At 49.4% G+C, this 26,223-nt stretch overlaps 1 protein-coding gene and 1 long non-coding RNA gene across 3 annotated transcripts in view; one reads left to right on the forward strand and one right to left on the reverse strand.

Annotated features, from left to right (window-relative positions):
• LOC128120494 (uncharacterized) overlaps positions 1-17,959 on the forward strand; it is a 30,083-nt gene extending 12,124 nt beyond the window's left edge. Inside the window, exons 8-9 of one of the 2 annotated variants that reach the window (XM_052754578.1) lie at positions 16,132-16,177; positions 17,266-17,959. In XM_052754578.1, coding sequence (XP_052610538.1) covers positions 16,132-16,177; positions 17,266-17,370 — 151 coding nt within the window. In that variant the 3' untranslated portion in view covers positions 17,371-17,959. Of the gene's footprint in view, positions 1-361; positions 1,830-16,131; positions 16,178-17,265 lie in introns of those variants that run through there. The other variant, XM_052754579.1, reaches the window with a different exon arrangement.
• Positions 991-6,879, reverse strand: LOC128120495 (uncharacterized). The gene is made up of 4 exons (XR_008221882.1): positions 6,748-6,879; positions 2,770-2,950; positions 1,837-1,903; positions 991-1,102 (listed from the first exon to the last, which is right to left on the reverse strand). It is a non-coding gene; the product is annotated as an uncharacterized LOC128120495 (long non-coding RNA).
• Positions 17,960-26,223: the final 8,264 nt, after the last annotated feature.

Genomic DNA, 26,223 nt, shown 5'->3' on the forward strand with positions numbered 1-26,223 from the left:
CAGTGAGGACTAAGCCCCCGCATGAGTTTTGGTGGGGAATATAAATACTCAAGCTAGTGCAGATGGCATCCCAGCCTCCTCTGACTCCCCAACCTCCCATTCCACTTTCAAGTCCTGGGCACAATAACCTAGTGAGCAGGACTCCCCCAACGCATGCCACACAGAGTCACCTCCCAGTGTTCCCCCGCACAGCTTCTTCCTCCAACCATGCTACCCACAGGGTTTGTTGAGCACTCACTGTGGGCCCACGTCGTTGAATATGGGAGGGGGCGGGGCACATTCATAAATAAGAGCCGGCTCCCACGAGGCCATAAAGGCTCCGAGCAGGTGGCTCCCACTGAAATGCTGCCATTCTCCACAGCTCATGTAATATCTCTGTGAACACTCCCCTGAGGCACCTTCAGACCTAAAGCACCCGAGGAGCTCCCCTGGCTCTTGACTGCGCTGTTCCTGCACCCAGCCGCTGGTGACTCATGGGTGACAGTAGCACCTTGGGCTTTGCTGCTACTCTCTGGCTCCTACACACCAATCGGCAGGTACTAGGAGTGAGAAACCTTGGGCACACAGTACCTATCCTCCACCCGACAGAAGCACCCCTTCCTCTCCACCTGCAGTCTACCGTCAGGCCAGAGGGGGGCGCTTCAAACACTCCCAGCATGCGTGCCCAGGCTCCCAGCCTACAGGAGTTTCCTTGGTGATGGTTGGCATTAATGGCTTTAAACAAACAAACAAACAAACAAACAAACCATGTTCACTTACAGTTTCCCAAAATGACATGGAATGCTAACATTGCTTTGAGGCGGGGCCATATAGGAAACTCACGGGGATGTAGTTTATCCTGCTGAGCCGGCCACTCCTAGGTGGCTTTTCTACTTCAGGTACTTCCAGGGCTCCGGGGAAGCTGGGTTGGGTGGTGAAGACACGCAGAGGCTCTGAATCACACCCTCAGCCCCCTTACCTCTGGAGAGTTGGACAGGTGACATCTTTATCTGCAACCACCACAGAGCAGATCAAAGCCTTCCTGGATATAAAGCCCCTGACACAGCACTCAGCAGCATGCACTTCCCACAGGGGAGCACTCTCCTCTTCCAACTCACATGCTCTGAGGAAAGAAACAGGGGTAGACAGTCCTCGCCCTCAGAGCTGCTCAGACCCTCCTGGTCCATTCTCTCCCCGAGTCACAGAATCCCCGAGTTGAGCACAAGCTTCTGGCCTGCAGCTGTATGTCCTGCCTTGGCCTGGTCAGCAACCACAGTCCAGAAGCTCATCTGGGATGGAGCCAGACCCAGGCAAGCCAGTCTATGATCCCGCATCCTGTGGGAAGGGTTGTCCAAGAGTCTCAAAGAGAAGTTCAGGGTGCTTCTCTGCTGCTCTGAAGGGGACCCCGCTTTTCTCTTTCTGTTGTTCAGTTTCCTGGCATACCCCACAGAAACCAATTTGGAACAGCAGTTTATAATCTCACAGACTGAGCAGGCACCAGGAGGGCTTCAGCTTGCGTCCTTGGACTCTGAAACACCCCTCCCCCCTTATGGCTGGCTGGTTCTTCCTTTCTAGCAGAGCAGGAAAAGCAAGCCCTTGGACTTCATCTCCCTTTCATCTCGCCACCCTCTCGCACCCAGACCTATTCACTTAGCACAACCCAACGTGGTATTTATCATAATATCCTGGGAGAGTGAGTTCTGGGAAGTACAATGGTAGCTCCTTACGGGGGCTGGCTGCTTGAGGGAACATTAATCAGGGTGTCTGAGTATTTTCCTGGGAGCACATTGTAAGCTAATTACCGCTTTCGGGGCCCACTCTATCATTACCTATAATGCACGATTTCAAATGTAATACCGTTTCTGTTTGGTTGTGTTCACTCCGGTGTAGACACACTCTGAGGTGTACCTCAGCCAGAAGACATCTATACACAAAAATAAAGCAGAAGGGGGTGAGAGAATTCTTTTTTCTAAGATGGAGTCTGGATTGGCAAGCATGCCAGGCAAGCCCTCGACCCCTGAGCCAGATCCCCAACAGAAACGTTGCTAATGAGACAAATGCTTATCTCATAGAGGCTGCAGAGGGCAGACGACATTCAAGAGCTACTTTTGACAGGATGAATAAACATATTTAGCAACAATTTTTATTTTTCCAGCCTGACCTACTATCTGCTCACCTAGAGAAAGATGCTGACCTCTTGTATGCTAAAGAAGAGGCAGTAAATAAAAAATCCTTTTCAAACCAGGGATCATACCGGGTGGTGGTGATGCACACCTTTAATCCCAGCACTCGAGAGGCAGAGGCAGATGGATGTCTGTGAGTTCGAGGCCAGCCTGGTCTACAGAGTGAGTTCCAGGAAAGGCTCAAAGCTACACAGAGAAACGCTGTCTCGAAAAAACAAAAAACAAAACAAAACCAAAAAAACTAGGGATCATGATGTTAAACTATGCCCAGGATTTTTCGAACAAGACATAAAATACGGTTTCAGAACCTCTTGTTACAGTGGTATAGCAGAGAGAACGGAGGTGGACCTCAGGCCCTAAAGGGCTTCCAGTTCCATTCTGCATGAAAGAGGAACCTGAACCTTGGAGCTCACTTTCTAAGAAATGGGCTCTAACGTATGGATTGTTGAAAAATTCCGATTTGCATGTGTTTGCACTCTTGTGGACGAGGTGGACACACACCCCTTACAGGTGGGAATCAAAGACCCAGACAGGGGGCTTACCCCTTCAGATCCACATCCATCCATCTTACAACTGGGGATCAAGGGCTTGGGGTGGGGGTCCTCACCTTTTCGGGTTACTGGAGAGATGAGGCTCACCACAAAGCCTTCCTAAAGAAACACCTTTGAGTTGGAGGACCAGGAAGGGAGGTGACAGGTGTATTTATTTCGGTCTACAGAACACGAGGAATGCAGGGTAGGGGGGCGAACTTGGATTCTTTGGAGAAGACAATAGATTGGCGTAAGGACCTATTGGAAGGAGAGAAACAGAGGCCAGTCAACATGGTCAGGTTTGGTAATGTAGGGCCACCTCTGTCCTGCTAGGAATTTTGTCCTGGATCCTAAGAACGTGTCTGTTTTAAATGTATTATTTATAGATGTATAGAACATGTGTTTTGCTTGCATGTATGTGCATGCCTAGTGTGACCAGGAGGCCAGAAGAGGGCGCCAGGCCCTCTAGAACTGGAGATGGTTGAGAGTCACCATACGGACTCTGGGGATTGAACCCAGGACCTCTGGAAGAGCAGCCAGTGCTCGGAACAGCTGAGCCATCTCTCCAGCCCCAGCATGTATGTTTTAAGTAGATGATAAAGGAAATGAACTCTGGTGACAGACTGAGGAGGGTGTTAGTGAGGGGTCAGAGAGATCAGTGGGGAGAATATTTGCAGCTGTCTTGGGTCCCTCACTTGTAAAATGAGGAGTTTGTTTCGTGGGCAGCCCATCAGCTTCTTAACTATTGAATGGCTCGTAGCATGCACTCCATACCCAGCAGCCCTTTCCCTTGTGATTCTCCAGCTGGGTGGGGCTGAAGCTGGCCAATAGAGGCTGCAACAAGGGTGTAGGCGGCCGGAGAGGAGGGAGGGAAGGTGGAGCTTCCCAGGAGGCCAGCACCGTGACCTGCGGTCTGCCTTCTCCACTCCACGCCTCCTTAAAAAAAAATCTCCCTTCCCCTCATCTTCCACGAACTTTTCATTCCCCACTAGATCCAGCCATCTGCTAATAAAAGTGCTATTGTTTCCACATATCAGAAAAAGAAGCAAAAGAAAAAAAATGTCCTCTCTCTATTTCAATTGTTCTGCTAGTTAATACCCCACCTCGGTCTGTTTTCTGTTGTTAGGGTACCCGAGGCTGGGTAATTTATGAAGAATAGAGTCTCACTCGACATCTGGGAAGGCCCTCTTCCTGCATCACAATGTGGGGGAGAGCATCACACAGCACAGTGCGAGCATGGCGGCTCTTCCTGTTCTGTAAAGCCAGGACCGCCATCACAGGCCTCCACCCTCATTACCTCATGCAATCCTAATTAGCTCCCAAAGGCTGGACCTCCAAACACCATTAACATATCAATTGGGGGGTTAAATTTCCAGCCCATGAATTCAGAAAGGGGACAACACATTCAAACCAAACCATGCAACTTACAGCAGAACTCCTTAAAAGAAACCAAATGGGGCCAGACAGAATGGTGGTGCGTGCTGGTAATTGGAGCGCTGGGGAAGCAGAGGCTGAGGGCTGAGGTTTTAAAGCTCGTCTGGGCTATATATTGAGTTCTGAGCTAGGCAGGGCTACTCAAGGAAGCCAGGTCTCAACATAAGTAAGTAGGTAAATAGATGATAATAAATTAGATAGATAGATAGATACAGACAGATAGACGATTGATTGATTGATAGATGATAGACAGACAGATGAAAGACAGATAGATGATAGACAGATGATAGACATATAGATGATATATAGACAGACAGATAGATAGAAAAAAAAGATTAGCTATAGTTAGTCTCTCCAATCCATTGTAACCAGGTGTGTCCCGTCCTGTCCCCCCCCGTCCCCCCCCCGTCATCCGTACTCCTCCACTCACCCCCACCTCCCCCACCCCAACTTGCCTGCACCAAGCGGCTCTTCCCTGGGTACCAACAGGCCTTACACTGAGCATCCTTCATCAGTTCTTAAGCCCACCTGACTTGACACACCAGTCATTGTGGTAGTTTGAGTGAAATGGGACCCATAATCTCATATTTGAATACTTGGACCCAGTTGGTGGAATTGTTTGGGAAGGTAGCCTTGTTGGAGGAGGTATATGACTGGGCGTGGGCTTTGAGGTTTCAAAAGACTGGTACCATTTCCTGTGTGCCTCTCTGCCTCAGTGTGTGAACTCTCAGCTTCTGCTCCGGCCAACCTGTCTGTGGCTTGCTGTCATACTTCCCTGTCGTGATGGACTCTTGGTTATGGTTTCTATTGCTGTGAAGAGACACCGTGACCATGGCAACTCTTTCTTCTTTTTAATGTATTTTATGTTTATTGGTGTTTTGTCTGTGTGAGGGTGTCAGAAACCCTAGAACTGGGGTTACAGACAGGTCACGTGAGTGCTGGGAATTGAACCCAGGTCCCCCGGAAGAGCAGCCTGTGCTCTTAACCACTGAGCCGTCTCTCCAGATTGACCATGGTTCAATCCCTTATCATCATGGTGGGACATGGTGTGCAGACAGATGTGGTGCTGGAGAGGCAATTGAGTTCTACATCTTGCAGGCAACAGGAAGTGAATTGAGACAGTGGGCTGTATCTTGAGCAAATAGGAGCCCTCAAGACCCGCCTCTACAGTGACACACTTCCTCTAACAAGACCACACCTACTCCAACAAGGCCACACCTCCTAATAGTGCCACTCCTTTTGGGGGCCATTTCCTTTCAAACCACCACAGACTCTAACCCTCTGGAACCATAAGGGAAGCGAATTCTTCCTTCTGTAAGAATCTTAGTCCTGGTGTTTTACCACAGCAACAGAAAAGTAACGAAGACAGAGTCAATCAGGCCCTTGATAGACCTCTTCACCTCCCTCTCCACACACTCCACTCCCCATTTCCTTTCCGTCTTGCCAGCACCCTTTTATCAGCCCCCTTTGCTGACTCCTCCCCTTCTCCCAGACCTCACACCCTCGGAGCATGCTCCGTTCCTATTGCTGGGCCTCTGTTTGCACTCCTCCCCTTGGCCTTCTCCTCTCGTCTTGTTTTAAATACTACCACAACGCTCATGATCCCCCAGGCTGTGTCTCTAACACAGACCATTCTTCCAAATTTCTGCCTCATGCATTCAAATACCCTTTCACCCCGCAACTTCCCGCACCTCGAAATGGCAGAGGTACCTGAACATTATGGCAGTGACAGTGAGCGTTCCTCACTGTTTACACTCTGCCCCTCCCGGCTTCTCCCAAGGCTCAGGTTCCACCCTCTGGGTCACTCACCTCTCACTGCACCTGTGGACAGTGTCCAGTCAGCATCCTGTTCAGTGTCCTCTCTCCCGACCCACATGCTGGCCGTCCGCCTCTGACCACCAACATCCTACCAGCCCCCAAATCCGACTCAGATGCCATCTTTTCCCCCCAAGCCTTTGCTAATCCTCTGAACTAGAATTCATTTCTTCTCTGAGACCCAGGGTATTTTATTTTTATCTCTAGCCACTCATCGAAGACCACAGTGGGACCACTGCTCTGGACACTGGGGATCTTTGTGTCCGTCCAGTAGTGGCAATTTGAGTCGGAGGAGATTGAAAATGAAGTATAAACACCAGGGGCTGGGAGGATGGCTCGGCATGTTAAGTGCTTGTTGTACAAGCATGAGGAGCTGAATCCAGATCCAAGCACCCACAAAAAAAGCTGTATGTGGTGGTCATGTGCCTGTAATCTCAGAGTTGGGAATGCAGAGGCAGGAGGATCCCTGGGATCACTGCAGATCAGTGAGCTGCAGGTTCCACTGGAGACCTAGTCTCAGAAAACTGGGTCAAGAGAAACTGAAAAAGACACTCCGCATCGACCTCTGTTCTCCACATGTGCACACACACACACACACACACACACACACACACACACACACACACCCCTTATTTGTGCAGTGTGTGATGGATGGTTTCACCTCCATTTCATCATTCGGTTTTGACCTTGAATTTCCTGGAGTTGCTTCTTTTCTTTTTCCCCTTTGACTTCGTCTTGTCTGTCCCCTCATTTCTGTTAACAGTGCCCTCTCGTGAGTCCCCATCTGAGACCCCATCCTTTCTTACCCACGCTGGTTGATAGATCGACTTCTAGCCTCTCTTTCTAACCGAGCCCCGGCTCTGGGTGGGTCTGATTAGCTGTGCCCAACAGCCTTCAACAGATCCAGGGGGCTTTGACTCTCCTGCAGGGAGCCTTTGTGGCCGCTGCGGCTGGGCTCAGCATGTGGGCTGCACTCTCAACTAGCAACTCTGAAATGCATATGTGATCAGCATGTCTAATGGCTTCTGGTTTTCATCCAAATGGAATTTAAGACGTTGGCTGGTCCTCTCAAGATGCGACAATCCCAATGATTCTCCAAAATGAGCCACAGCACCTAAGTGACCTGACCCTGGCTGCCCTTCAAGGCTGTGGTACCATTAATTTTGTTCCTAACAAGCACACATCAAGCCAAAGATGACCTCCCGTCTTTTCTTAGTTGGGTTACGTGTGCGATTGTTATTTCTGGGAGTCTAGAAAAGATCTAACAGCAGCAACTAGAGACCCTTCAGTGTGAGCTGTAATCAGAGGGCGCTCTCCCTTTTTCGTATGCTCTCTCAAAGGGCCAACAGCCCCTTGTAGAAGGTTTTCAATCCATCTCAGTCTCTCCTTCACCTTTGTAACTAAAGTCAATGATTCTCTCCATCCTGAAGAGGAAAACCAGAAGATTCATTCTGCAGTTCATCCTTCCCCACCCCATGGGGGTGGAGGGGCTGGGGCTGAGGGGGGCAGGGAGACAAACAAGAAAGGTCCTTTGAATAAAAAGCAGTTCCAGTGTGGAGGTGGTGAGGTCATCGGGATTTCAAATCCTGAGATATGTCAGAAATTGTCCCCCTTGCCGTTCCCTGCGACTCCAAAAAAGTTCAAAGAAACAGAAACTGGAGTCTGTCCAAATCTGGCTAGGCATTTGCGACGTCCCAGCCCCCTGCTCTTCCCAGTGGCTCGCATTGGGCCTGCCCTGTCCTGATCGCTCTACGGGCACTCAGGGTGTTTGACGGGCTGAAACGCTCTTGCCCATCACTGCGTTTAAAGCTAATTAAGTAAACTCGCTTTGTCAGCCTGAACCCTCAAAGGAGATGGTTTCCTTTGCTTCCTACATGGATGGTGAAGCGTGGAGACTAGTGGCTACAGGTGAGAAACCCCTGCAGAGGGACCTCCCAGGCCTAAATTTGGCCCCCTCCAATCTTCAAAGGAAACCCGGCCTGGTTACTGTCTGTGAGGCCGCTGTTGCTGCAGGGCCAATGAAATTCACGGCAGTCCCCATTCCTGGGATCTGGTTTCTTGCCAGAGCTTTGGAGCAGTGTGAATAATTTCTGGGCTCTTTTACCAAGATGGGCTCATTGCTGGGGTGTGAGAGCAAACTGTCATTGAGATCCGTCTGTCTGTCTTAAAGCACTCGGTCATTTCAATTCTTTGAAGTAGAATTAGAGACTCTTTGGGGGGTGAGCAGAAATCTCCACTTCAGGCTATTCTTTCCAGTTCTGTTTTTTTCAAGAATCTTCTGAGAAAAACACATCGACATCTGGGAGCAAAAACGCACTTCAGCCAGGCGGTGGTGGCGCACGCCTTTAATCCCAGCACTCGGGAGGCAGAGCCAGGCGGATCTCTGTGAGTTCGAGGCCAGCCTGGGCTACCAAGTGAGTCCCAGGAAAGGCGCAAAAGCTACACAGAGAAACCCTGTCTCGAAAAACCAAAAAAAAAAAAAAAAAAAAAACGCACTTCATGTTGTGCCTTGTTTACATGCCCCAGGGGTACTGTGGCAAGTATGGATTTCGGTCTGTAGGATGTACCCTAGTCCCCAAAACTTAATTTCATCCCTATTTTGAGTTCCTGTCAATGAGAATAGTATCAGCCACTTCAAGGTTTCCTCAGCGATGTCTTACTTCTAGGGCCCATGGTATAGGACAGCATCTGCGTCCAATGAGTTGTATTAGCCAGCTTTCTGTCACCATACCACAATACTTGGGATAATCAACTTATAAAAAGCAAATTGTTATTTTGGTTCACAGTTTTAGAGGTGTTCGTACTGGCCCTGCTGTTACGGGCCCGTGGTGACATAGTACATTGTAGTGTATAGCTGAACAAAGCCAAGAGAAGAAGACACTACAGGTCTTGAGACCCCTTCCGGGTCAAATCCTCAGTGGCATAAAGACTTCCTGGAAGGCCCACCTCGGAAGGTCCCATCACCACCTTATAGTGCCACCTTGGGAAGGGAGCATGCTCTCAGCACACGGGCCTTGCGTCATCTCAACCCAAGGCTCTGTATGCAGTGGCCCACGCCAGTCTCCACCTATGAGTGATATTAGCCTTCTGTCACCCTGGGATCACAGTTCCAGAGGCTTCAGCCCCTGGCCAGCTGGGTCCGTTGCTTTGGACCCGAGGTAAGGCTAAATATCACGGTGGCAGGCAGACGTGCAGGAGGAAGCCGCCAGGTCTAACTGTGACCTTCAGAAGCACACCCCCAGGGACTTACTCTAGTCAGACCCTCCTCCCCAAACAGCACCAGCTACCGGGAGATCCGTCAAAGGGGAGCCTGTGAGGGTCCATTCAAAATGTGATTTTACACCCCAGCCCCTCCGGTCACTCCTCTGTGGGTGCTCACTGCCATCCTCCCGCAGTACACTCAGAACCTTCTGTCTCCTCTTCTCTTGTAATTCTGCTTTGCCTAATTTTCCTCCAGCTTTGAGGGCTCGTTTACTCTGGGGAAGATCTTCCTTTATGCCCCCCTCCCCCACCATGCCATCGAATGCTGGTGCCCCCTGGCCCATGTGTTAGGATTCTGTGCGTGCACAGCTGGGGGGGGGGTGTCTTGTCTGGCGCCTTACATCATCAGCAGGCAACCACGCCTTAAAAAGCCAACACGGACCCCTGTAGCTAGAGTTTTCCTGCCTGCCCCACAGTCAGGACAAATCTCTCTCACCTGCCAGTCCCAGAGCTGCTCAGACCCGACCAAGTAAACACAGAGACTTATATTGGTTACAAACTGTATGGCCGTGGCAGGCTTCTTGCTAACTGTTCTTACAGCTTAAATTAATCCATTTCCATTAATCTATACCTTGCCACATGGCTCGTGGCTTACTGGCATCTTCACATGCTGTTTCTCATCGTGGCGGCTGGCAGTGTCTCTCTGACTCAGCCTTCCACTTCCCAGCTTTATTCTCCTCCTTGTCCCGCCTACACTTCCTGCCTAGCCAATGGCCAATCAGTGATTTATTTATTGACCAATCAGCAACACATTTGCCATACAGAACATCCCACAGCAGACCCCCACGCTCTCCTCTCTCTCTGTGCTTCTCTTCCTGTGCTTCCTCTCTCTGTCTCTGCTCTGTTCCCTCCCCCAGGCCTGGCTTCTCCCTCCTGTCCCCTCTTCTCTCTAATAAAGCCCATTCTAACTCTGGTAGCCATGGCCCATGCACCGACCAACCAGCGCTGTTCACCATGTTTACTCGCTTTACTGCGGGGCACCCACTCCTTGTGTTCTCCCAACACCCCATACTCCCGGGCACCCCAGAGTACCTTTGTGTTCCTTTAGGAAGAACCTCCCCCTTGGCACTCACTCCTCACTCAGCACGCCCTGCTTAGAGAGGCCTTCTCCCACCCCTAGACCCAGAAGGCTTTGCGACTCTCACCTGCTTCATTTACCTCCGTGGTACTTCCCATCATGTGACTTGTGTGTATTAGGCTCCACTTTTTATCATCTGTTCCCCTCCCCCATTGGAGCCCAAGTGTCGTGATAGGAAAGTCCTAATCCATTATGCCCCAAGGGTCTAGAATCCATAGTAGACGGATTTGGAAGAGTTCCCAGAATATGCCAGGCCCTGTGCTAAATGCCACACTCATTTAATTGGAAGCAAGACGCCATGGTTAATTTGATTGGCAGCTTGATTGGATCGATAAAGACTTGGTCAATTAGTAAAGCTCACCTCTGCGTGTGTGTATGGGAGTTTCCAGAGACCATGAGATCATAAGGACTCTCACCTAATGGATAATTTGATTCCGTGACTGACTCATAGGTGGGAAGTGGTGAAGGGGAGGTGAGGGCCTCGCTGGAGAAGAAAGAAGTAGAGCTGTGTCATTGGGACTCCGTCTTGCCCGGGCCCCTTTCTACTCTGCTTCCTGACCATGTGGTTGACAGTTGTTCTTACCAGTAGCCCAAATGTACCAGGCGCGGGCTGAGCCCAGGTACCTGAGCCCACAGAGACCAGGGTCAAGGGCAACTGCTGGAAAGAAGAGGGCCGAACCTGTCCATGGGCTTTGTCAGCATGGGGACCGCCGCTGACTTGGGGGGGGGGGCAGCTGCTGTGGGGGCCGTCAAGAGACATGGGAAGGGATGACGGAAACAATGTCACAGCGCCTCTTGTCCCCAGTGGGAGAAATCGAGTGTGCTAGAGGGAAGAACCGAGTCAAAACTGGAAAGTGGGCAATGTAGAAGAGGAAGAGATGCTGAGCTGAAACCTTGGATGAGAAGGGGAGGGACCCAAGGCGTGCATCAGAGCTTGCTTCTTGGGGACCCTGGCTGGTTTGTCTGGGGGAACCCAAGGGAAGGCTGAGCTGGCATGGTCGGTCCAGAACAACTGTGTGCGCTTGTGTGGTAGCATATGATGGAGGGTCCCTTCGGGGCTGCTTTCCCATGCCCTGGAAAGTTTCTGTGCTGGTTATTTTTTGTCGCTTGGGAAGAAGGAACCTCAGCTGAAGGATTGACTCCATCCGACTAGTCTGTGGGCGTTTTCTTGATTGATGGTTGAGGTGTGAGGGACCAGCCTACTGTGGGGGGTACCATCCCTAGGCAGGTGGGCCTGTGTTGTGTAAGGGAGCAGGCTAAGCACACCAGAGGGAACAAGCCAGTAAGCAGGTTCCTCCAGGACCTCAGTTCTGCCTCCAGGCTGCTGCCTTGGGCTCTGCCTTGGGCTTCTCTTGATAATGGCTGTGCCCTGTAAGACCTAACAAACCACCCCCTCCTCAGGTCAGTGTCTCATCAGAGCGACAGAGAGGCAAACTGGGACAGCTCCTGTCCGAGCATGGGTACCGGGGATGAGGTAATGGAGATTTGCAGAGGAAGGGAGAAGGGAAATGTCTTTGAGAATGAAAGATGAGGACCAAGGGCCTGGAGCACTCAGAACCCATTAGTGGTTTGTGGCCATGAATTCATGTCAAACCACTCAGTCCTGTGGTCTGTCCCCAGCCACATTTGCATATGGACAAAGGCAAATCAAGCCAGGCTTAACCTAGAGAGCAGCTTCCCTAAGCCTGGGGCTAAGCATAGCAAACAGGGAAGGGAGCCAGGGAGCTGAGGGTGTAGGAGGAAGCGGCCCTGCTTGGCTGTGGGGCAAGCCAGGTTGTTGGGGGGGGGGATACCACACAAGGTACAGGGACCAGAAAGTGTGTTAGCGTGTCACATCCAGCCTCAGAGCTGGGTGATGTGAGGGGAGTGTCCCAGCTACCACCAATGACAAAGTCAAGGCAATGACGGTGGCTGAGTTATGGTTAAAGGCGAGCAAGGCTTTGTGGAGGCAAACGGTTAAGGAAACAAAAGACCAATAGACTAGAAGAATTGTTTAAAATTGATACTAAAACCAGCTGGGCGGTGGTGGCGCACGCCTTTAATTCCAGCACTCGGGAGGCAGAGCCAGGCTGATCTCAGTGAGTTCAAGGCCAGCCTGGTCTACAGAGCGAGATCCAGGACAGCCACCAAAACAACAGCGAAAACCTGTCTCGAAAAAACAAAACAAAACAAAAAATTGATACTAAAATCAAGAAATACAGGCAGGTGTTTTCAGCTTCATTCTGTTGCTGTGACAAATTCCAGGACCAAAATTACCCAGAGGAAAGAAAGGGTTTATTTCAGCTTAGAGGTCACAGTCCATCGCCGAGGGGAGCCGGCACTCAGCAGGAACTTGAAGCAGAAACCGTGGAGGACCACTGCTTGCTGGCTTGCTTGCAGACCCTTGCTTAGCCAGCATTTTTGTCCAGCCCAGGATCACTGCTCCCTACAGTGGGCTGAGCCCTCCCGAATAGATTAACAGCCCAGGCCCTCCACAGACATGCCCTCAGGCTGTTCTGCTCTGGGCATCTTCAGTGAGACCTCCTTCCCTGGTGACTCTAGGCCATGTCAAGTTGACAGCTAAAGTTAACCAGGACAGCAGGGTACAAGGGGCTAAATTCTGTTTAAAGTCTTCAGTAGAAATACGAGCTATAGAGAAAAACAGTTTTCAGGTACAAAAAGCCCTCTTGGCTTTCCTCCTCCTCCTCCTCCTCTTCCTCCTCTTCTTCCTCCTTCTCTCCCTCCCCCTTTCCTCTCCTCCTCTTCTTCTTCTTCCAGATCTTTTTATTTTATTTTACGCATATGATGAGTACGTTTGCCTGCCTGTGTATATGTGCACTATGTGTATGCCTGGTCAGAAGTCAGAAGAGGGTGCCAGGTTCCTTGGGACTGGAGTCATGGATGGCTGTGAACCATCATGTGGGTGCTGGGAACTGAACCTGGGTCCTTAGCTACTGGGTCATCTCTCCAGCCCTTGAGGAGAACCTTCTTAACAGATGCAAATTATATTTTGCCTTTGCTGCTGGCTCAATTATTCAAACACTCTTAGCTAATATTGTTGCTGTCCCACATGACCAAATATGCTTTGCTAGAAGCTTGGCCTAATCTCTGCCAGTGAGCATGACAGAATCTCAACACTCCACAATCTTTCTCACTTCCTCTCTGCCTGAAGGAGTGGATTGGCACATTCCATGTGCCTGGAAATAACCTTAACAATGATCTCTCTAAAGACATAAAAGAAAGCTTGTATGTACAGGAAGCATCCATGGTCCTCAACAGAAAATTCAACATTGTCAAAATGCTCAAACACCAGAGCTCAATTCAACATCCAATCAGAACCTCTGTGAGGTCGTCTTGGTTTTGGAGCTAAACCTGTTTATTCTGAAGTTTATTCGGAAGAGCACATATGTGGGGATGCTAAGAAAATGTTGAAACAGAATAAATGAGGAAGGACCCAATTAGAGCTACTCACCCCTACCATTAAGTTAAAGCTGGTAAGAGCTACAGTACGATGTACCTACAGAGGAGAGCGAGCAGGCCAGAGATCGACCCTGTGAACAAAATCCAGATCCCGAATTAGTGGGAGAGCTGTATAACCACTGTTTGTTGTCATTGTTAGCTTCAGTGGTCAACTTAACACAAACCTGGGGAGGGGAACCTCTCTGGAGGAACTGCCATCATCCGTCATCCAAATACCCTGTGGGCCTGTCTATGGGGCATTTTCTTGATTGCTAATTTCTTTCACCCGGCTCACTGTGGGCGGTGCCATCCCTGGGCCGGTGGTTCTGAGTTGTATAACAGGCTGAGCTAGCTTCGAGGAGCAAGCCAATAAGCAGCATTTCTCCATGACCTCTGCATCAGCTCCTGCCTCCAAGTTCCCGGATGGTGAACTATGACCTGGAAGCTGAAATAAACCCAAATTGGTTTTGGTCAGTGTTTTATCACAGCAACAAAGAGGCAAACTAGAATACTTATTATCTAGGGAAGATATTGGGCCCCTGTGTTAGGTATGAAAATAAAGTACAGGTATAGGTGACCTGGAAGCAGAAAGGCAAAGGAAGGAGGGTGAAAGGTCAAAGGAAGGGGTGGGGTGAGGGAGAAGGGGGAGGAAACTCAAACAAAAACAATTGTTTTGGAAAAAATTCCGTAACAAAAACCTAGTATTTGCATGCTAATAAGAAACAAATAAAAAGTCCAAGTAAAGCAAAGATAGAAAAATTTTTAAGCCTTATGCTAGAAGAAAATATAGGGGTTTTTTTTTTGCTGTTTTTTTGTTTTTTGTTTTTGTTCTTGTTGTTATTGTTGTTTTGAGACAGGGTTTCTCTGTGTAGCTCTGGCTGGCCTGGAACTCACTCTGTAGACCAGGCTGGCCTCAAACTCACAGAAAACCACCTGCCTGCCTCTGCCTTCCTGGGATTAAAGGTGTGTACCACCACCCAGCACTTTATTTATTTTGTTTTTGAAACAGGGTTTCTCTGTGTGTGTTCTTGGCTGGCCTGACACTTGCTCTGTAGACCAGGCTGGCCTGGAACTCACAGAGATCCCCCTGCCTCTTCTCCTGATTGCTGGGACTGAAGGCTTGTGGCACCATGGTTGGTGAGGAGAAATTCTTCATATTGGTGGGGCGCGAGAAAAAAAATGTTTGCAAAAACAGGAGCATAAGGCAAATGTGAGAAACACAGTTCACAATGACAGAACTTCAGGCCATTTTATTTTGCTCGGTAAAAGGGAAAGGTATCCAAGCAAAATGTAGTTATGTGTGGTTTTGTTTATTAATCACACTGCTGTCCAAAAGAGGGACCAGACATATTTACAGTGATGAACATGGAAGACCGTGTGCAATAGGATTCTAACACACACGTTCATGAACAGAGACAGAAGTGAAAGATACACACGAAGATAAAAATCAATAAATGAAATATAGCCCTTAATACCCTCGACAAGCTTAGGAAACAAACACCATCTTTCTCCTTGAGCTGCCCAGATTTCCAGAAACACAGAACCAGCATTCAGTGTAAGGTTTGTGCAGTATCTACAGGAAGATTGTAATTAAAGTATTCCAAAGACAGGCAGTTCTCTGATGCTGACCCAAGAAAGAAATGCATTCATTTACTCCTTTCTGTCTGGAGCTGAAGAAAGCTGATATTCACTGATGCGTTATCCGTGACCATTTAGTGGAGCCACAGCATGACCACCAAGCCTTGCACCGGTCACAGGGATGACTCCTGGATGCAGCTGGTGCTTTCGCATCCTTGGATCCAGCCACTTCAAGCATCATGGGAGTTCTATACAGGGTCCTGGGGCTTGTCACGACACTCAGTGCCTTCCCACAAGGTTCCCACTCTCTTCTCTTCTCTAAGTTTCTGCCCCATCTGTCACATCTGCCCCCCACCCCCCGCCAGCCCCACCCTAATCAAGTCCTTCTCCATTAGGAGAACTCTAGTTGCCCTAACAAGTATGGCATCCAAAGCCAGACAGCCACTCAAATGGGAGTTTCCCCTTCCCTTCTCACTCTCCTTCTGATGGGACAGATGGATGGTGGCCATGTCGGGGGAGTCCTTAAGCCTCCTTCCAGGCCACTAAGATGGTTCATAACCAACTCTCAGAAAGACCCTTGGCCTAGGCGTCTTCCTGTCAGTCTCTCAGCCCCTTCAATGTGATGGTTGTTTGTTTGTTTGTTTGTTTTTATTTTAATCATGAATCTGCACAGCAGAAATAGATGATTAAAGAGAGGTAGAAAACACTTCTCACCCAGGCAAACAAGTGTGTTCCCAAGACTGTGACACACCGGGCTTGATGTGAAGGCCTTGGGCAGCTCCTGTTCTCCATGCCCTGTCTGAGGTGATGTTTTGTGTTTATGTCTTTGCTTTAGCTCAGTGGAGCATGACAAGTACCTGATCCTCTATGGCGATGACCAGGTAGGTGTGGGGGTGCAACTGAATCAAGAACCAGAAAGGTGTTTGCTGTACTTTCCAGGGGTGAGGTGGGGTACTCCCATGGGGGCATCTGTGTCCTGAGGCTGAGACAGACTGAGAAGGAAAATTGAAAAGGAAATAACAAGAGCATTCAGAGAACATGCAAGGGGTGCTCGCTAACGTGTGTGGTGCTCCTTAACATGTGAGTGGTGCTCGCTAATGTGCATGGTCCTCCTTCACTTGTGTGTGTTGTGGTGCTCTCTAGTGTGCGTGGTGCTCACTAACATACAAATCGGGTACACTAAGACACCCACTGTGCTCACTAGCAAGTCTGATGCTTTCAGTTTTATCTATTCACATCACTACACCCCACAAAGACAGAGGTTACCATGGCTACTTACAAGAATGAGTAAATTGGCTGGCACATGTCTTTGATCCCAGCACTTGGGAGGCAGAGGCAGGTGGATCTCTGTGAGTTTGAGGCCAGCCTGGTCTACAGAGTGAGTTCCAGGACAGCCAGAGCTACACAGAGAAACTCTGTCTTGAAAAACCAAAAAAAAAAAAAAAAAAAAAAAGAACGCCAGACCCGAGGGACAGTGGAGCTGCACAGCTTGTCCAGGGTTCTGTGCTCCTGAGCTGGGTGACCAGTCTACGCCCTCGGCTCTGGGCCTTAATGGCCACCAAGTGAGTAAACAACCCAAAATGTCCCTGGAAACACGTGTGAAGACATGGGCTAGGAATGGAATGTGAAACCCCTGGAGTCATGCTAGGGAAAGGGGGGTCTTCACCCAGCCAAGATGGAGAAATCCTTCACCTGCCTTTTGCTTCACAGTTAGAAAGGAGGCTTAACGCGGGTTCCCCCAGCAGAGGAGACTGAGTGATGCAGACATAAGCTGTGACTGGGTGGCAGGATATTCTACACCCTTTCTAATTTAGACAGGACAAGAGGGAATGGAGCACGTGTAGACTTGCATCTGGCCTCCCTTCCCAGTCTCACCCGGGCGCTGTCTCTCTATGCTTCTTGAAATGTTTTCATGCATGCAGAGGTTTTTCATAGGACTGAGCACAGAAGGGGGCATCTAATCCTACAGCGATCTACAACCCAAGGCCCAGGTGCAGGAAGAGGGGACGAGCAACGCGTTGCCCCAGTCCGAGGGATGCCGTTCACACAGACTAGTGCAGGAAGGGTGTCTTGAATTTGTGCTACACAGCCTCCAGGCTGGAATTCCGCAAATGGAAGCCGGCAGGGACTTCGTGGCCGAGGGAAGCCTCTCGATGTCCGCGGTGTCCAGCGTGCCTCTTCTTGGATGCTTCCCTGGGTATGGTCTGGCCTGGTTACTGCTTTCCTGCACAAGCCGAAGACGGCAGCCAGGACAGGTCCGTGCAGCGCCGGCTGCTCATTAGAATGCAAGTTCATTGCTGGAAATGCAAATGACCCATTTCACCTTATCCTTCTGACAGACGCGCTGGGAGCGATGACTGGTTGCTCCCTACCTGTCACCACTGCGGCTCTGATCATTGTGTGAAGCGCCTGCCACACTCAGGTGCACAGACAGTAGCCGGCACGAACGCCCTCCTGCTTGAGACACAATCATCCACTGCCCCCTACTGGACTCCCTGTGAATGACATGACAGGCACCCAGGGGGTGCCGGATCTAAGCAAACGGGGCTTGCGTTTTATTTTAAGAATGGCTTGCGGCTTCCGTTGATTTCATCTCTGCCGCTCATGTCTGTGCTTCTTAATTAACAGCTCTGAGACGGAATAAAAATGTCAGTCACGGGTGACTTTGCGGAGCCGTATTTGAATGTTAAAAAGTCATGACATTTTCAAACCGTATTTAAGACCTCATTTGATGATCCTTTCAAAAAAAAATTTTTTTTTCCCTCAGTCTGGGAAAAGGTTTAAAATGAATGTAGTGTTAAACATCTCAGGTTGGCATTTTGCTAAGCTTCGGGGTTGTGTGAAAGAGAAACCAGATCATTTGTAGGACAGAGGCACTAACCGCCCGCTTTGCCATCCGATCTGCCTCCTAATCCTGCTCTGGCAGATCTCAGAGGCTTCACAGTCTGCACAGATCTTCATTGTCCTGTATGCGCGGCACCAGGGGCCCGGTCACACCTAGCATAAGGGAAGCCACATTTGTGACAGGGGACCTTGTTTATCACTCCGCTTGTGAAGGTTGCTCCTTGAGTGACCGTCCTTGAGCTAAGCCTCATCTTTTAAGCCTTAAAAGATGACTTCCGGCGGGGCGGCGGTGGCGCACGCCTGTGATCCCAGCACTCGGGAGGCAGAGGCAGGTGGATCTCTGTGAGTTCGAGGCCAGCCTGGTCTACAGAGCGAGATCCAGGACAGGCTCCAAAGCTACAGAGAGAATCCCTGTCTCGAAAAACAAAAACAAAAACAAAAACAAACAAAAAGATGACTTCTAGCAATGCTCAGCTGCGTCACAAGAGGTTTATTAAGGGATCTACTTCCTTTTTAAAGGCTTAATTTGCTATTTTAAGTTATGTGTGTCTGTGCATGAGTGTGGACACATGAGTGCAGGTATCCACAGAGGCCAGAAGAGGGTGTCAGATACCCCGGAGTTGGAGTTACAGGTGGTTGTGAACTGCTCAGTGTGGGTGCTGGGAACTGAAGTTGGATCCTCTGGAAGAGGCAATATGAACTCTTAATTACTAAGCCATCTGAAATCTGTTTGTTTTTATTAATCTTGAGTGTGTGTGTGTGTGTGTGTGTGTGTGTGTGTGTGTGTGTGTGTACGTGCACGTGCGTACAGATATGAGAAGGTCAGAGGACAATTTGAGGAAGTCAGTTCTCTCTCTCCACCATATGAGGCCCAGGGATGAAAATTCAGGCTATCAGGCCCATGGCGAGTTCCTTTGCATGACAAGCCAGTTCGCCAGCCCCAAACCAATACATAACTTAATTTTTTTATATGTATTTTATTTGTGTGGTGTTTTGCTTGATGTGTATCTGTGCACACATGCATGCAGTGCCCATGGAGACCAGAAGAGGGCGTCAGATCCCCTGAGACTGGAGTTGCAGACAGCTGAATACTGCCACGTGGGTCCTGAGACCTGAATCTGGGTCCTCTGGAAGAGTAGCCAGTGCTCTAGCTCATCAATACACAATTTTTAGAGTTTCTACATCATTTTCTTCTTGCTAGGACTTAAAAAAAAAAATGGAACCGTGTCAGAGTTCAATGTTTTTATTGTTCTTTCTTCACCGTGACCCTGTAGACTGCACTACCTCCTTTCTGGTAGCCTGGACTGTTGCATCCGGACCTCCGTGGAGGAAGGCTGGGCCAGCCACACCCTAAGGCAGTGCTATGCACAAGTCAGTTTCCACCTGTGCTTCAGGGAGGATGCTGTGAGAACACTGTCCCTCAGACAATGTTAGGGGATTTGTGACCTTGTTGAGGAACCTGGCCACATGGTATCTGTAGAGACTGTGCATGGTCTGGGTGATATGGCCACAGACCATGGTATCTGGGGGAGACAGTCAGAGCAGCGTGCTAGCCCCATCCCCAACAGCTCTGTCCAGTGTGTTTGTTGACACCAGGCTGACTGTGGGTCAGTTAGCCCTCACAATAGGAAACTTCTAAGAGGAGTTACCCTCAGTGAGAAAGCACTCATGTATACACAGAAAATAGAACTCAATCAACAAAATTTTCCACCTGGTGTAGATCCGAAACCACAGTCCACAAGGTGCTCTGGGGTTCTTCCTCAGCAAACCGTAGTTTTCCCCAGCACGCCACAGAAGGAAGCCTCCCCCGATGACTCATCGTGTTAAACTTTCCCTCTTGAGTCAGAAATGAACTAACGCTGAGGCTCAGTGGGGAGGGGAAAGCTGCTGTCTGGACAGTGGGTTCTGTCATGGGGTGGGGCTGGACTGTTTAACAACTAAACAGAAAACCCAGGGGCTGCTGAAGAACTCCATCAATCCAAATCAAACTTGCCTGGGGGGTACAGTCTGGCACAGTGAAACCAGTTGGTAAAGTTGCTTTTTTATTTTTTTAATCCCCATGGCTGCCCATTATATTACAGCGGGGCCAATGACCCTTCGCAATCTCCAGGTAAGCCGGTTTCAATCAGTCAGTGTGAGACCCTAAGGTCCCAGGACTGGATGATCCTCATCGTCTCCAGCGAAGTCCTCAGGGCCCAGATAAAATTTAGTGGGAGGAAGGCTCAGCAGAGAGAGACCGTGCTTGAAAATTAAGATTTTCTTTAAATCTTGTATTGAACCTACATTAAAATTAAGATGGATTTTTCCATCTATCTTGGGTATTTCCAAACTGACCTAGAGGGTCTGGGGAAGTACCTCAGGGTGAGAATGCTTACCTAACATGTACAAGGTCCTGGGTTCAGTCCCCAGAACTTGGGCGGGGGGGAAGGGGATGAAGCCCGTGTAAATGATTTTTAAATCGTTTTTATTTCTTCATATCTAAAATGATGGCCTAGGGACCCAGTGGTGTTTCTGCTTTTTTAGCCTCTGCCACAGCTGCATCTTAGGATCCCAGAGACTGGTATGTGCAGTGACATGCAGGCACACAGAGAAACCCTCTTCCGAGCTGGCTGGCTGCCATCCGGCTAAGCAGCCGTCCTTGTGGCAGCCCAAGCGCCATGCCAGGGTACCCACTCCGGCCGCCTCATTGGCCACACCAGGAGGGTTTGACCGAAAGGCTTCAAAGCTGCGGCAGCCACTGCAGTGGCTGGAACCTGGCCTTTCATGTTTCAATCCAGACAAACACATGACTGGAGAAAGGATTCATCCAAGCCTGTGTCACATCGGCCATCTGGAAAATCGCCAGCCGCTCATTTAGCAAATCACTTTGTTTAAAGGCGGCTTCTGTGTCGCAGCATTTATGCTACCAGGATGGATCGCATAATTCCTCCGCCTTGGTTTATCTGCGTTGCTGCTCTCGGTCTGCCTAGCAACTTAAAGGGCCGTTAATGCGTGACAAGGCACTTGACCCGCATGATTTCCAAGCCAAGGGAGAACATTCGTCTTGTGCTGGGTTGTCCTCTCCTCCAAAGCAAGGGCACGTCGCCCGCGCTCTCCGCCTTAATGAAGCCTGCCTTTATTAAGAATCCCATTAAGCTCCACAGGGCCCAGCCATCCAGCACTGTAAATATTACCCCATAGAAATGCACCCAGGGACCTGCCGAGGGGGGCTGGCTCCATGGTGAGCACTCAGCTCACAGGGAACGGGGAAGGCTGTTGGTTGACAGGCTGGTGCCTCTTTGTTTGGGAAGATGGGTTAGAATCATTAGCAGGTAATGTCACAAGGCCCCTGGGGTGGCTTGAAGAAGGGTTGGAAGCAATCTGACTTCAGAATAGCAATGAGTTCTCAAGAGTCTGATCCAGATTTCCTTTTTCCAAAAGAGGAAAGAGGAGAAAGGAAGCGATGGAGGCTGAGCCAGCTTCTTATCAGAACGTTGCCCGTCATTTTGTCCTGATATGGATTATCATCTGTCATTTACCAGGACAAATGACCTCAGTGACTTTGCTTCCGTAAATTGCTCATCTGAGGTCATGGTATTAGTAAGTCTGGAAGCCAGGAGCACAAATCCGTGAGTGTGTCGAAGACATATTACAGGCTCAGCACTTAACTAGGCTCATGGGGGCGGGGGGGGGGGGGGGGGCGGGTAAAAAGTAGCGCAATAAATATGCCTTGCAATCAAAGCCTTTCAGAAGACAAACAAATACAAATGTGTGTATTTAGTGACTAGTACGGACACAGACTTTGGTGTCAAGTGCTGCTGCGGTTGGGATTGAGATCTCTGTCTGAGATTTAGTCTCCTCATCTCGAAAGGAAACGGACATTTACTGACCTCTTTGAATTAGTTTTAGAAGCACTGAGTTAGTGCTTATATATAATAAGAGCTCAGCCATCCTACCAATGGCAGGTAGGGGGTAGTGATTTTCAGTGTTAATTAGAGAAAATAGTCTTTGGACTGGGGCAAGGGAGGAGACCTTCATGACCCAACTCCATACTACAAGAAGTACCAACTCCGGGCAGGGAGAGGATAGCCAATGAGCAGCGCTCCGTAAACAAGACATGGAGAGACGGTGGGCAGGGAAAGAAGTGGGCACCCAGGTGGACTGGAGGGAAGCTCTAACTCCGAGCACAGAAGAGGAAGTGATGAATGAATGAGGGGCCCCAGTGATGGAGGCTTGAAGGCCGAGGTCTTTAAAGGCTCTCAAGTTAATCTAGCAGGCAACAGGCTGCCATCTTGGTTTCTTGCAGGAGAGCAGCAGAGTGGGAGCTGTCTGTGGGTTGGTGTGGGTGGACGGGGTAGGTCACTGGAGAATATCGAGGCTGGAAGATGGGGTCCAAGGCCAGACATTGTCCCAGGTCAGATGGATGAGGGGTTCAGTGGAGAGAGCCAGGGGATGAATGGGAGGGAACGGGAGGAAATAAAGCTGGAATTCCCTCCCAAAGCACACAGACCTGACTTCCACATGCACACCAGGCAGGCAGGAGAAGGGAAAGGAGAGAGAATCCAGCCTTCTGAGACAACAAAGCTGGTTGCTTCCCCAGCCATTCTAGCTTAGCTTGCTCCAAGCATAGGCCCCAGTGTTATAAATCAAGTCCTGAAAGCACTCGGAGAAAGCTGCAAAAACCCGCGGCCCCGGCTGTATCATAAGACAGGAGCTAAGAGAAGGGAGGCAGAAGCCAAGGGCCAGGAGGTGCTGAGGTGAGAACTGGCATTCAAATGTATGAGAGGCAGAGCTGTCTTGAGAAGAATGGTGGGGAAGGGCAGGGAGGGAAGCCGGCACAGTCAGAACACAACACAGCTTTGGTGGTGATTAGGAGAGGTCTGGGGAAGGGAGGGGAGGAAGTGAAGATTTCTTAAAAGGGAGTGAGTTCCTCCATGTCAGTGTAACGGCATGAAAAGGAGGTGACAGACCCGCACTAACACTGATGAAATTCCCAGTAATAGATTGCTCACTGGAGTAATCTTACCTAAGACATCATTGGCATGGATGGACTTGTAGTGTACCTCATACTTAGGGTTTAAAAAGCCAGGCACACCAGGATTCCACGCACCAAGGGTAGATGCCTTATCAAGAAAATGAAACTAGCCACTGTGAAGACAACATGCTCTGAACCCCACCCAGTTTCTGGCTTGTTGGGTTCATTTGTTTGAACTCAAAGACCCCAAAAATGGCCCGCTCTACAAATTACAACTTTCATTGCCCCGTGAACATCATTCAACCTCACTTTGCCTGTCTTAAAAAAACAAAAAACCAAGAATCATAAAATTGTTAGCCAATATAACATCATTATCATCATCATCGGTTCTTTGAGACAATGTCTCACTACGCAGTCCAGTTTAAACTTGAACTCGTCATCCTCCTGCCTCAGCTGCCTGAGTTCTGAGATCACACCTGTGTATTACCACCGTATTTGTAAAACCTATAGGATTATTGTGAGAATTTAATGCACTAAAGTACGCAATGCCATCTCTGGATGAGTCTTCCTGTCCCGTGGGTGGTGGAAAATGCTAGGGGGTCCGCACTGGCAGTATACAGAATCTATTAGCCGCCTCATGGCGGTGGCAAGGGGTTTTGTTGTTGTTGTTTTCTTCTTTTAAATTAAAATAAAGTTGCACCATCATTCTATGCACCATCCTACTATGCCAGTGTGTTCCACGGCATCAAATGCAACCCCAAACACAGCTCACTGTGATCCTTGTGCTGGCATCATCAAGGTCCTCTGTGTGCCACAGGGCAGTCCCTGGTGACTCTGCAGCCTGACACTTGGACAAGTGCCGTCTGGCTGAGCTCACATCCCACTCAAGGTTATGGAAGCCCCCGTGTCTCTGCATGAGACATTCCACCTGCCTGGGGAGAGGGAGGGCCGTCTGAAAGTCCCCCACCCAGTTCACATGGAGAAAGCCGTCTGCTGTTTCTGCTGAGGGAATGAACGCTTTTAGCACCCGGGGAACAAGTGGGACGTGTTGAGTTTCCACTCATTTTCCTTTTCTCTTCTTTTTCAATTGATTGCAGGGATGTGTGAACATTCTGGTTTTGGCATCTGTAGGTGAACTATTAAGGTAAATATTGAAGTTTAAATGCATTTACAGAAGAAGTGGAGCCATATGTTTTTAAAGCAAAAAAAATGTTTTTCATAATATTTCATGTATGTATTGCAATAGGGTAAAAGATTCAACCAAATGTTCTCACGATGGCCGAGGGGCTTGGGGATATGGCGCAGTCTGTAGAGTACTTATTGTCCAAACGTGAGGACCTGAGTGCAGATGCCCAGCACCCACATATAAGCTGGGTGCAGCACACCAGTAACCCCAGCGGTGGGGTTGGAGTGGAGATAGGCGAATCCCTGAGTAGGCTGGGTGGCCATTCTAAATCAGCGAGCCCCGGGTTCAGTGAGAAAGCCTGTTTCTAAACAAAGTGGGGAGCAGATGGAGATACCTAATGTCAACCTCTGACTCCACATGCATTGTATATATGGACCTGCATGTGTGCATGCATACACACTCATACATACACACACACACACACACACACACACACACACACACACACACACAGAGAGAGAGAGAGAGAGAGAGAGAGAGAGAGAGAGAGAGAGAGAGAGAGAGAGCTTGGGGATTTGCTTTTTCTTCTCCTTTCTAATTTTCTTACACTCAGGTCCCACTCCACATTCCTACTCCATGATGCATTCATTTCTCAGCTTTGACCTCCTACCCCTGTCATGACTGCAATACCAGTATGTACCTCCAAAGCCGAATCTATTCATTCATTCAAGAGACAGGTCTCTACATAACAAAGCAAATGATAGTAAAATCAGTAATATAAAAGATCAAGATGGGTATTTCAGGTAAGCATAAAGTATCCAGAGGATCAGATCATTAGCTGTATGACTCGTGGTGGTTTGAATAAGGATGGCTCCCATAGGCTCACATATTTGAACGCCTGGTCATCAGAGAATGGTGCTGCTTGATAGGGATTAGGAGGTGTGGCCTTGTTGGAGGAGGTGTGGCCTTGTTGGAGGAGGTGTGGCCTTGTTGGAGGAGATGTGGCCTTGTTGGAGGAGGTGTGGCCTTTTTGAAGGAGGTGTGTCACTGGGGTGGCCTTTGAGGATTCAAATGCTCAAGCCGGGTCCAGTCTCTCTCTTTCTCTTCCTGCTGCCTGAGAATCCGGATGTGGGACTCCCCGCTCCTTCTTCAGCACCACAACTGCCTGTGTGCCACCATGCTTCCTGCCGTGATGATCATGGACTAAATCTCTGAAACTGTAAGCTAGTCCCAATTAAATATTTTCCTTTATAAGAGTTGCCGTGGTCACGGTGTCTTCCCAACAACAAAACGTGACTAAGACACTATGTAACAGACATCCACCAAGTTCAGTGGGTTTTCACAACAGGCATTTATTTACTGCTATTCAAGTAATAGTTCGTGCAATTATTCAAGTAATAGATGTATTTGGTGGGCAGCCTCCGTGTGGTGATTCAGGCACCCACCTTCTCCTACACCCAAACAACAAAGTGAGGTAAACATAAGGAGGGGATCATACAGAAGAGTGTTCTAAGTCCCCTGAACATGCCGCATGCCACACCTGCCTAACGTATCGGTTACTTTTCAGCCGCTGTGAAAAAACACCATGACCTCTAGCAACTTTCACAAGAAAGAATTCATTTCAGCTTACAGTTCTGGGGGTGGGGTGAGGTCTGTAATGGTGTGGGGGGGGGGGAGGTGGACATTACAGCCGGCTGAGAGATCACACCTTAAACTGCAAACAGGAGACAGAGAGAGCAATCTTGAAGTAGGGTGGAGCTATGAACTCTCAAAGCCCACTTCCAGCAACGAGCTTCCTCCAGCAAGGCTGCACCACCTCCTGGGACAGCGCCACCAACTGGAGACCAAGAGTTCAGCTACCCAAGCCCATGGGCGGGAGGGGGGCGCATTTCTTGTTGAAACTACCACAGGCTGTATTCCAGAGGCCAGTCACAGGGCCACCTCTCCTGCAACTTCCTGCCACCCCACCATTCTGAATTCTTCTCTCCGACGATCCTGGGATC

The sequence above is a fragment of the Peromyscus californicus genome, unplaced genomic scaffold (genome assembly GCF_007827085.1).
Source record: "Peromyscus californicus insignis strain IS unplaced genomic scaffold, ASM782708v3 Scaffold_2__1_contigs__length_46816999, whole genome shotgun sequence".
NCBI classification, from domain to species: domain Eukaryota; kingdom Metazoa; phylum Chordata; class Mammalia; order Rodentia; family Cricetidae; genus Peromyscus; species Peromyscus californicus.